At 39.1% G+C, this 12,213-nt stretch overlaps 1 protein-coding gene across 1 annotated transcript; it reads left to right on the top strand.

Moving 5' to 3' along the window:
* The first annotated feature begins 2,391 nt into the window (after positions 1-2,391).
* On the top strand, positions 2,392-5,944 carry LOC115581195 (beta-1,3-galactosyl-O-glycosyl-glycoprotein beta-1,6-N-acetylglucosaminyltransferase-like). Its single transcript, XM_030416104.1, has 4 exons — positions 2,392-3,966; positions 4,454-4,547; positions 4,797-5,198; positions 5,330-5,944. The coding sequence occupies exons 1-4, from the start codon at positions 3,665-3,667 to the stop codon at positions 5,825-5,827; spliced, it is 1,296 nt and encodes a 431-aa protein (XP_030271964.1). The 5' UTR covers positions 2,392-3,664; the 3' UTR covers positions 5,828-5,944.
* The last annotated feature ends 6,269 nt before the right edge of the window (positions 5,945-12,213 follow it).

Here is a 12,213-nt window from a genome sequence, read left to right as displayed (position 1 = left end):
GTAAATAATTCGACCTTTAAACTCTATTAACAATATGCATGGTCATAATCACAACAAATAGACTGAGTTGTAATATTGGCATTATAAATTAAATAAGTCCTCACAATCCAAATGAAGCTGTAGTGCTAGCAAATGGCAGGTAACTACGACTGAGACACAGGCTACTGAGCTAACTCAAACTCACACAATGTATTTCGATGTCAATTAACACAAACTGCTATAGTGATCAAATTATCCATAACTACAAGCAGAAACCACTTACATTTCCTCAAGAATGCACACATCATTAGCGAAACACACAGAAAATCCATGCAGCTTCCCACGGTCTGCTCACTGACTGCTGCATTTCAGTGTGACTGAGCATGTTCTGACTTGTTTACTGCTAGTTGTCCTTGTATCAGTAGAGGGTGCTGTTGGACTTTGACCTGTACAGCTTTCTTACAGTTTCTGTGGCTGCACACGTGCTGGAGCAGTAGCAGAGCCTGCAATTTTTGAAGAAAGTGTAATGTTTTTCGCCAAAATATTTTTATATCAAGTCACAGGAGACATTGCTGAACTCTGTGATGTCTTTTGTTTATTTCTGTAAAGTTAAAAACCAAGGCACCAGAGTGAGAGACACAACAGATACTGTCTGCTCTCCTCCAGAAATTTAGGCTTAAAATTAACATAGCTGCTTATGGGGGAGTTGTTGGAGTACTTGTCGCTCTGGGGCTTCCACATCCAAAACTGTAAGTCCTACATCTGAAATAAGACCATCAGCTGAAAGCCAACAAGATTTCCTACATTTCTATGCATATATTGTCTATGTGAAGTAAAATATGTGGGATCCAAATCAAGCTGTAGAGAATTTTTTCTACAGTTCTTCCAGCTGCTCTCGACTCTAGCGATGATGTTACGCACTCTAGCTCACGCAATACACAACCATTATGAAATGAGAATACGAGCTGAAAATCCTTTCAGCTGAAACTGTGATGATTTAAAAGCGTAAAAGATTTTTAAAAAACTGAATATGTGCCCAATAGTTAAAGGTATTCTTACTTTTTAAAGGTGAAATGGTGTCTGTAGCTCAAAGTATAAGGGACAAGGAGAGGTTGAAAGTTGATGAGTTTTGAAGAGGATCTGAAGATTTTCCCATTTACTTTCCATTCACACTAATTAGACTGCGACAAGAGCACCACCTATTGGCCGATTTGCACCAAAAGTGTTGTGGTAATCGGAATGTATTTGGTGAAAATACAAAAGACTGTCTGTTTTGAACACAATGTGTAGGAATTTGTTGTGTTATATTTTGGGTGTCTTTCGGTCTATCAAAATTCTTTTGATAACTTTTGGCAGGAGGGTCCACAGATGCTTCATGCAAAGTTTGGTGCAATTTGCTCAAACTGCCTAGGAAGAGTTCGCAAAAGTACGTTTTTCATTTGTTGCGATTTTGCGAATGGAAAGTTACTGCAAAAGTGGGAGTGGCCTACATCACACAATTCAGCTGAATTCAGGGAACACGTGGACATAAGGTTTAACAATGTGCCATGTATTATGTAGGAGTAATGGGCCAAAAACGCGTTTTCATTGAAAATAGCACCATCTGGTGGTCATTTTTGGTGTGTGAGTTACAAGGGGCATTCTATACCACCCCTATGAATTTCATTTCCATAAGTGTTGTGGTGTGGGCAAAGGGCCAAATATAAAATTAAACTGGCAACAGAGCTCCACCTAGTGGCGGATTGGTAAGTCCTTTGATATCCACGTCAGATATCCTCAAGAGGGCAGTGGCAATAATTATACCAAGTTTTGTGTCAATCCGCTCAACCGATGTGGAGATATAGAAATATTTCAATTTAAAGAGCGCCACCTTGTGGTCATTGCCTTAAATTTTGCAGAGACCTTCAGGGGCTCATGTCAAAGTAGTATCCTAAGTTTCATGTCAGCCAAACACCATTGTCAAAATATGCAACACTTCCTATTTGGAACCAAATCTGCAGGAAGTTATTATTTAATAGCTCAAAAATGAAATTTTCTATTACAAGTCTTTTGATAACGAAAAAGTAGGTTTTCGACATTTTGCGAACTAGCGAAAAAAAATACAGTCGGCGGAAATGGGCGTGGCCTATACTTCGAGATTCATCGCAGTTCACTGAACGCGTGGATATAAGGTTTTTGAATGTGTGACAAAGTATATGGTAGTTATTAGCCAAAACGCACTTTCCTTAATAACAGTACCACCTAGTGGTGGAAATTCAGAACGACAATAGATAATACAATTTTTCGCCAGGTGTGACTTACATTCCATGTTTGGTGAGTTTTGGGGTATGTTCAGGCAGTGAAAAATGTATTCATTTTGGTAGAAGAAAAATAGCAAAAAATAATCATTTGAAAAACAAAAGGGTCCTTGCAGGTTCCCTGCTCGGGCACTAATAATCAACAGTACCTAATGAAATAACAGTTTAAACATTTTGTCAAATACGTCTATGGATTGTATTAAAAATTCTTGTAATGATGGCAGCATGCGAACCAGCGAGCTCCCAGCTTGAAAACCCCTTCACAAACGCTGGAAAACATAACTAGTTTAAGTATTTCACTGCTGCCTAGATGGCCCTTATATAAAACTGGGCTGTCTTTGCAAGTGGAAAATAAGCAACTATTTTTTAAATGGGTGTTCAGGCACATAAAAAAACTGACTCAGATTTGTCAATTTCTTTAAAAGGTAGAAAGGATACAACAACCAGAATGCACTGCCCCACACTGGACCAATAGACCAGATCACAAAATTATGATGTTGCCTTTTTCATTCTTCCTTTTTTTATTTTAAGCAGCGGTGCATCCTCCAAAAAGAGGTAAAAGAAGGCTGTATTTGTGGGCTGCATTTGAAGGACCGAGTTGGGACAGCCTTCGTGCAGTGTTGTGACGTAATTGGCCTTCAAAAGCGGCATCCCTGAATTGAGACACAGCAACAGACTGGAGTGAAACCTCAGCAGAGCCGTAATGTAGCGGACACGTATCTGGTGGAATCTCGGTGTTAGTGTTGATGCACCGTTTGTTTGGTCAGTAATGTACACCTGACTCTGGTGTAGATGGCGTGCTCCCTTGCTCTTTGTATCAGCTGCTGGGATTAAAACATGGTCAAGTTGTCAAAAAACTTTGGTCTGATGTGTAAATTAATTTATTTCAAATGATACAAAAAAACAACACCTCTCAAAATAAACACCAACTTCAGCGTCTCATGATCAAACACCATAAACCGTCAGTGTGCGACAAAACCTGTTACAATTAGTCCAACACTTAAGTAGACTATCATGATTCCACACAGTGCCACCCTGGTCATCATTAAAATGTTTCCAACACTGTTTTCACTCATGATGTGTTTTGTAACAGAACGGCTAAAATCTGGTCTATATGCAGTTAAAATGGAGAGAAAGTTTTCCAATTTTCATCTGCAGCACTAAATACAAAACTGGTTGAAAATGGGCAGATTTGCTGTTTAAGTCAACACTCTCTACATCGAAATTTGAACTTTGCATTATGATAACCTCTGTATTTTATCGTTGGTTATGTTTTATAGTTTAGTTACAGAATGGATGCTTGTATATCACTCTTCTTTTCTTGTTTCCAGAAGCAATAACATAACTCACATTGTACAAACATCTCAGTTGAAATCCTGTCTCAGAGAATGAGGCTAGTGAAACGACGCTTCCTGAAGTTGTTGCTGCTCAGTGTTGTACTGGGCTCACTATGGATGCTTCGGGTCAGTCGCCCCAAAATGAGCTGGAATCCGAGCTACATTATGGGATATAGCTGGTTGGAGTACACAAATGATGATGGGGGCCCAGAGAAAGTGTGTAACTGTTCTGCTATCCTGCTGGGAGAGACGGGAGCACTTGAGCAGGCCAAACTACTGACCATCACTAAAGACTTCAAGAAGAGTGTTCAGATCCCTGATGAGTATTATATCAATGCAACTCAAGACTGCAGGTGTGTTGCTTTAAACCGTGTCATATTTTATGGAGTAAACATATGTGATTTACAGAGTTACTCTTTGCAGCTAGTTAGCTCAGTTAGCAGCTACATATAGCTGGACTAGGATCTTAAAGACTCCACTCTGACTGGGACTAGCACAGCAGCTTTGGACCTCTAGGAGTAGCAAGTTTTCAGGCTTGGGGTCCAGAGGGGAGAGTTGGGTAACATCTGCACAGCCAACTCAGCTAATGGCAGCTACTGTTACAGTAAGCAGTTAGTTTTGCACCCAGTTGAGCTTTTTGTACATAAGGAAACTCCATAAATCACAGAGTTTAGGCAGATCTGACAAAATTGAGGAAGAATGTGGATTCAACATGACAAAACTATATAGATAACAGAAAATAAAGAAAGCATAATAGGTCCCCTTAATGTGCTGAATCTAACTGAAATCTTTGGCAGAATACATTCCCTGTAATATTTCTTCAATATTTTGTATTTGCAGTCAATTCAAGATAAGCAGGAAATACTTACCATACCCATTGAGCCAGGAGGAAGAGGACTTCCCTCTGGCTTATTCTATGGTTGTCCATCATAAGGTATGCAAATTCTAAAGCCCAAATCTGAATTCAAATTCAAACATTTAAATCTGCTTGGTTTTGGATGAATAAATTAGAAAGCCTGCATTTCTGAATGCAGTTTGTTTGCAGTTTGAAAGAAGCATTTTGGAGGCAGGCAGTCTATTGAAAGTTGCCGGAGAGCCCCTTTAAATATTTCCAAAAATAAAACTAACTCATGTAACATATACAAAAAAGATTTTAACTCATTGTTTTTTTCATACATTCTAGGTGCAGAACTTTGAGCGACTGCTTCGAGCCATCTATTCACCTCAAAATATTTATTGTGTCCATGTTGACAAAAAATCAGACATCTCAGTTTTCTCTGCTATCATGGGCATTACTTCCTGTTTCCCAAATGTCTTCATGGTCAGCAAGTCTGTGAGCGTGGTCTATGCTGCCTGGCCACGAGTCCAGGCTGACCTTAACTGTATGGCTGATCTTTATAACGCCAGCACAACATGGAAATACTTCATCAACCTTTGTGGTCAGGATTTCCCACTGAAAACCAACTTGGAGATTGTACGGATGTTGCGTTCATTGAGAGGCGGTAACAGCTTGGAGTCAGAGCAGATAGGAGGAAAGAAGTGGAGGGTGACAAATGCTTACCAGATAGTTGATGGACAAATCCAGGTACTTCCTTTTGGAGATTTTCATAATTTGCTACATTTGCACAGTAATTTTGTCACTGCAAAAACCTTGTTTTGAGATTGACATTAATGTCTGTCACCATCATATTAATTAGTTCTTTTCAACTGTGTCAGGCATCAGGAAAGGTGAAGGACCCACCTCCATTCAACCTGCCTATTATGTCAGGAAATGCCTACATTGTGGTGAGCAGAGGCTACGTCCACAGCGTGCTGGAGGACAACCGAATACAGGCTCTAATTGAGTGGTTCAAAGATACCTACAGTCCTGATGAGTTTCTCTGGGCAACTATTCAACGGATCCCTGGTGTCCCTGGATCAACTTGGCCCAACTCCAAATATGACATGACAGACATGAATGCTATTGCACGGCTGGTGAAGTGGTGGTTGCATGAGGGGTCACAGGGGACACTGGAGGCAGTGTACCCAGAGTGTCATGGCAACCATGTCAGGGAGATATGTGTGTATGGTGCTGGAGACCTACCGTGGCTGCTTGAGCAACATCATCTCTTTGCCAATAAGTTTGACACAGACACAGATCCCATTGCTGTCTACTGCTTGGAGAAGTACCTGAGACAAAAGGCACTGGCTGAGTTACATTGGATTTATTATTAATCTGCTTATAATGCTTAAAATAATTTAAACAGATCTATGTATACATTATCTTACTGTTATGCATATTTGCAGTGTAATAAAAGCCTATTGCTGTTAATCCAGCAGTACAATCTGTTACTTCATTGTTTTTTATCAATAAGTCAATTCAATCAATCTGTTAAAAAAGCTATGCTCCTTTGAGTTTTTCCTGTGAAAATGGCTTCTTGTCAGCCCTCTTTAGTTTTTTTTTCAGCAAAATCCAGGAAAAGCATGTAGCAAAACTAACTGCAGTGAGCAGGAGAGCTGTGAAGATATTCAACCCCAAACATAAAGCAAAAAAACACACAGGAAGGACTTCAAACTATCAGTGTCAGTCATACCAACCATTCTGCAAAAAGCCATGTGGGGCGAGGGTTAAAGCTGTTGATACTGTGCTTTTATATGTGATTACATTGTATTCACCTTGACATCAAAGGGCGGTGTCTTCTATAAGTAATCAGTGTAAAAAAAAAAGAAAGAAAAACAGATTCTACATTTGGTAGTGCATAACATATGCATCCTGGTGTGATGAAAAATGTCCTCCTGATCATAGCGGATTCATGCAGGTGAGTGAAATTAAAATGACCCAGTGCAGCCTCTCCAATCGTCAAAGCAGAGCAGGCTTTAACCTGCAGGCTGAGTGGTAAAGTGAAACTAGCAGCAACATTTGAATTTATGGAAATTTTAGGTACATGCTGTCTATAACTACTTGATTAAAAGATTACAGTAGCTTACCACGTGATCTTACCATTAAGTTTGTTGTACACGTTCTGTTGTTCAGACACCTGCATGCTGAATGGTGCACAGGTGCAAATATGCCTCACCTGGAGGGACCGAGACTTTATAATGAAGACAAGGAAGACACATTTGATAAGATGTGGGACCCAGTACTGCAACTGTTTCAAGGAAAGGACTAATGTGTGGATCACTGTGAAACACCTTGCTGTGTGTATCTCTCACCTTACCCTTCGCTTTGCACATTTAAATTTTTTTTAAATCTGTATGTTTATCTTATTGTCATGACTGTGGCTCCTGTTGTTAATATTACTATTATGTCTTACTTATGATGTGCTGATCCTGTTCAAGTTTTGAGGTGGGGGGAGGGAAGGTCATTTTTTTGTTTTCTGTTTTTTTTTCCTCATTCTAAAAAGCAATAAACATATCTTTTAAAAAAACAAAAAAAACATTTGGGCAGACTACCTTTTGGTCATTGTAGCAGCCCCTTGGAATGATTGATCAAGATGCAGAGAGTGTCAAGCAGGTGTTGATTTATTTCTTCCTGTCAACGAGCACCATAAGCAGAAGAAATATAAATGGCTCTCTGTAGTTTGACAAATAATTCACACACAAATCATGTTCACATATTAATCATGTTTACACCCAATACAAATCAATGTATCCAACTAATAACGATGAAATATTAAATATTTGTAATATTTCAATATACGCTCTATTATGACAAGTGCATCACATGCTTCTTTTAAATGAAATACAATATATTGTAATTGTTCACAGAAAGAATATATTGCTGATGACATGTGCGATTAACTCATAAACAAATGAAGTAATGACATTCTCCTTTTTCTTTAACGAATCCCATCTGATAATAATACACACTCCACATACTCGACACACACCTCACAGTTCGGTGCTCTTAGAAATAAAAGGCACGAACAATACAAAAATAATAAAAAGAGGTAAATCACAATGTAAACTCTTCACTTGCAGAAACAAAACAGATGAACATGATAAATAACTAGTGTGTTTACAAGTTGTTACCGTTCCTCCATGCGTGAGCAGAACATTGTAAAGAGAGAGTAGCAGGAAGTTCAGCGTCACAAAAAACATCAGAAGAAGAAAACGGCGCATTTCAAAATAAAAGCAGAAAAGATCACAAGGTGGCACTGTAGGACTACAATGTCCTGTTAACACCTAAAAAAAATACTGTGTAGGAGAATATCAATGCAATTTATCAGACATTTACAGTCATATCAAGCTGTGCCTGTATTTCAAGTGTATGAGTGTGGTTCCAGTCAGATCTGCTGCTTGTAAGGTCACAGCTAGGCCGAATTTTTACAGGTTAACCAGAGTTAAAAAGATGCAGAACAAACAAAATAAAACCCCCAAACAACTTAACTAAAAACGAGTTTCCTCTGTGTTTCCTAAAAGATCATAAATCTAATTTTTAGACAGTTTACAGTTACAGGGACTTTTCACATTTCTGTGCTGCAGAGCTGCATCAGTGCTGCTCTCATCAGTTTGTTTACGTGATCTCTTAACCGTGAAGGGGCCAGATTTAGTTTTCCTTTAAGCTGCACTAAGTTATATATTTTGTTTTAATGCAGTAATGCTGATGCCGTAAAAGAGAAAATAAATTCCCTGCCCACTTTATTCAATGAGGGCAGAGAACTCCAGAAAGAGGTAGCCCTCTCTGCTCATGACGGCTCACGGAGCAGGAATCCTTCTGTCTGCTGCTGTCTGGCAATAACCTCTGCACATTCATGGGGTGCTGTAGAAAGAAGGGAGGGGGTTGCTGACTGCAACAGGGGTGGTCGTGCAGTTGGGAAATCTGACAAGATTGAGGAAGAATGTGGATTCAACATGACAAAACTATATAGATAACTGTTGCGACCCTAGAGGTCATAAATGTTTGCATTGTTGTCTGTTTTTAATATCCCTCTTTTACCTGAGTGAGAGTATGAGTGTGTGTAAGATTGGTTGCAGGTGTGTTTGATTGCAGGCTGTTCCTGGGAGCTGATTGGTTCCTGCCTGACAGACAAGCGTTTAAAGGCCAGCTCTTCCCAGTTCCTGCGGGCTCTCTCCTCCATTGACTCAGACTGCCAGCATGCATGATTAATTGATTGTTGAAATTGTGTTTGTTTTGAATAAAACTATTTAAAAATGGTATTGGTGCTTGGAGGATGGGGGAAGGGGGGAGTCTCACACACTTGTTGCACCAGGGTTTCCCCTAGGCCCTGGTCGTAACAATGACCCAAAGTAAGTGTGTCGCTATCTATAGGTCTATATGCAAACAATTTTACAGATGTTATCACAGAGCAACACTGACACATTTGTGGCTGTTTCAATCACTTCTTCTGGACTTCTTTTATTGCACAGAGAAGTCAACAAGTTACAGAGCGCAGGTGCCACCTACTGGTGACTATTCCCAAGTTTCATGGACAAAACACAATATTGGGCCCTTAAACCCAGATACCAAAATTGTTGAAGCCACAGATCTGGCCTACATCAGACACGTCCTCATACTTTGTTTTTTATATTACATTTCATATATCCTTTTTTTTGTTTTTGTACTGTTTTTATTCTATATCCTGTGATGTTGCACCAAATAGAGTGGCTCTCTTAATTCCGTTGTATGCTGAGTTTACAATGACAATAAAGCCATTCTGTATACTGTAATATGGCCACATGTCAGCCAAGAATGAATGAGTGAGTGAAATCTTTTATTCGAGCATGTACTTGTTTTTAGTCCATAAACAAAAAAAAAACAGAAGTGCATATGAAAAAGCAAATTCTAATTACATTTTGGAAAAGTAGTGGGAGGAAATGTGAATTTATCTATTCATCCCCCCTTTCATTAGTCTTTGGTGAATTATTCATCATAGGTTTCCTTATCTAATCATAACTTATGCTTATGTGTACATAAAAAAGTACATTTGTAATATATGTACATTCATATAAACATATAAACCTATATTTGTAATTTATCACCAAATATGTCAAAATATAATTCAATTCATCAACCATTCTGAGTATTAAAGCCAATATACTGTTTTCTTTTGTCTTATATAAACTTAATGATCCCATAATTAATTACATATGTTATAACTCAAGTAAGTTTGTATCCTCAAAGTCCTAATGTGTCATGTGGCTCCAAGCAGGTAAAGATCTCACAGAAAGGAGCTACTGTAACAGCCTGAGTGGGTTTCATTGGTGAAATATGCTGATAGATCAGATCAACCCCACCCAGCAGGTTTAGACACGCCAGGCAGCAGTTAGAGACCATTCAGATCTGATCTGACGCTGGTAAAATCACAGTATGCTGTAAACTGAACTTTACTATTTAGAGAAGAGCTAGTGATAGAGGCGAAAATAGTGAATGGCCAACTGGTGCATATTTGGGTCGGGTTTGTGTTTGAAAATGGAAGATAACGGTTCATTACAGACATTAAAGAGAATTCAAAGGGAACAAGGAGTGAATATATTCGTAGTGCTCTTTTTTCCCACAATAAATTACATATCATGAGTTATTTTAGTAGTAATAGAGTAATAGATTACTCTTTACACTACTTTTTTACTTACAAAAGAAATGCCCAAACAATGTATATAGAATGACTTCTCATCAGTCCATTTCTATGATTCAGGTGTGAAAATCACTCATCTTTCAGCGAAATTCGCAGTTTTGAAACCAAAATAGGTGACCCATGTGAATCGTGTAGATCCGATGAGATTTTTTTTTTCTGGGGGGGTTATGGACAGGACATGAAGGTGTACCAGGGATTATCAGTGAACTGCAATATTTTTGTCATTTTCCATGGTAAAAATATATATATTTTTGCTTTCTTCTTGCATCTCGGGGAGTGATGTCACGTACCGAAAAGTCACGTTTTCATCATGAGGACAACTCACGTGTAACACCACACAGCGACACAGACACAAACAACAATGGAGGGAGGAGAGAGATGCGTGTTTTCTAGCTGGAAATACAGTCATTGTTTTGAGTTAAAAAAAAAACACAAATGCTTGATCACTTGTCATTTGACGGCCCGGCCTGAGGATTGTGGCGGGAAATATCGACCCAACAGTCCAGGTCGGGTTGGGCTCGGGCTCCGGCAGAGAATCTAAACTCTAGGGGACTGATTGGAGGCTGAAGGTAAAGTTGGAGCAAATAACGACGTTAGCTCTTCGTGCAAGCTAGCTTTTCGAGACTGAATAGCTTGCTACCTTTAACATTGGGCTAAACTAGAAGTTAACCCTAACATTTACATTGTTTTTCCAGAATGAGTGAGGAGAGAAAGATGCTGTGGTTGTCAGGGATCAATTGCAGCTGGAACTGGTCTTGGCTCAAGCTAGAAGGCAAAGTCACAGTAAAAGGACAAGAGCTATCATTCCATCTAGCAGATGTGTTCAGGAAGATCAGTAAGCAGGGATTTGCATGTTGCATTCTCTGTCAGAAAAACATTAACTATGCAAACAAGGGCAGCCATGCACTGCTGGCACACTGTCAAACAGAAGTTCACAAGAAGAAGGTGCAGCATAATGTGACCATGTATAGATAGATGCTTTATTATACATTCATTGTGTCTTGTAATTCTGCATGATTTTTTTCTCAAAATGCTTCAGATTGATGCTTTTAGATATGAAATATTTAAAATTTTCTTCCAGGGGACCATGTCCCCTGACCCGCTGAGGGGGTTGGTGTCCTTCTCACCTTTTTCACCGCTGACCCGTTTTCATGCCTGATGATTATCACGACAATTGTCACATTGTTGTTTCTTGTTTAGACGCTTATTATTATAAATCATCAGAACATGAGGAGTGCTTACTGAACAGTGGAACATTTGCCAATATAAAAATATCACAATTATATAGTTATTAGTTATTATCATCAGCAAAATATGCATAAAAATCACTTAACAAAAAGAGTCATAGAAAACTCCACCCTCTTCGGTTTAAGTCATGTATATCCCAAAGCTGGACATGAGTTTGACTCGCGGCAAACTCCTCATCTCTGCTGTCACTCATACATTTGTTTCTCCATCACCCTGATCATTTTACGGGACACTCTCTCGTGGCGTGCCCGTTTGCTGGTAACTCATTCCCGCATGTTTATCTCAAGCTCCTCGCTCGCTCCCAGCCTGGCCCTGTTGCTGTCCTCCTTGGACAAACGCTGAAGCAAATAAATCAAAATTAAAAACAAACCGATCCATTTTGTAGCCTATTTTTCCGCCGTTTCCTACTCCAGCTCTGACCGTTACAATGTTGCCATGGAGATGGATACACAGACTTGGCGGAGTAATATTTTGAGTAATGAGTCAGGCGTGCTGTCATGCTGATTTGAGCACGGTCTAAATTTCTTGTTGACCAATCAGATTGCTTGGTCGGAACTACTTGTTGTGTAATTTCCCTATTATCATTCCAGTCAGATCTGCTGCATACAGAATCACAGGTAGGAGGAAGTTTTTAACATGTTCTGTTGTTCAGGTCAACCAGAGTTAAAAAAAAAAAAAAGTTTGTGTATCTTTATTTGATTTTTGCCAAAATAGTCTTGACTCCATTAAATTGCTAGATTTGTCTTGACCTCAAGCGAAGGTATTTAAGTATCTTGTGTGTACTTGATGTTAAAACAG

This window comes from Sparus aurata, chromosome 5, assembly GCF_900880675.1.
Source record: "Sparus aurata chromosome 5, fSpaAur1.1, whole genome shotgun sequence".
Lineage (NCBI taxonomy): Eukaryota > Metazoa > Chordata > Actinopteri > Spariformes > Sparidae > Sparus > Sparus aurata.
Note: the sequence above shows the minus strand (reverse complement) of the source record. Positions and strands in the feature narration are given on the sequence as shown.

What these genes read in the sequence shown, in the direction of transcription:
- LOC115581195 (XM_030416104.1), top strand. Translation starts at nt 3,665, where the DNA reads ATGAGGCTAGTGAAACGACGCTTCCTGAAGTTGTTGCTGCTCAGTGTT. An exon ending in AATGCAACTCAAGACTGCAG is followed by an intron (nt 3,967 to 4,453) that starts GTGTGTTGCTTT and finishes TTGTATTTGCAG; the next exon opens with TCAATTCAAGATAAGCAGGA. An exon ending in TAGTTGATGGACAAATCCAG is followed by an intron (nt 5,199 to 5,329) that starts GTACTTCCTTTT and finishes CAACTGTGTCAG; the next exon opens with GCATCAGGAAAGGTGAAGGA.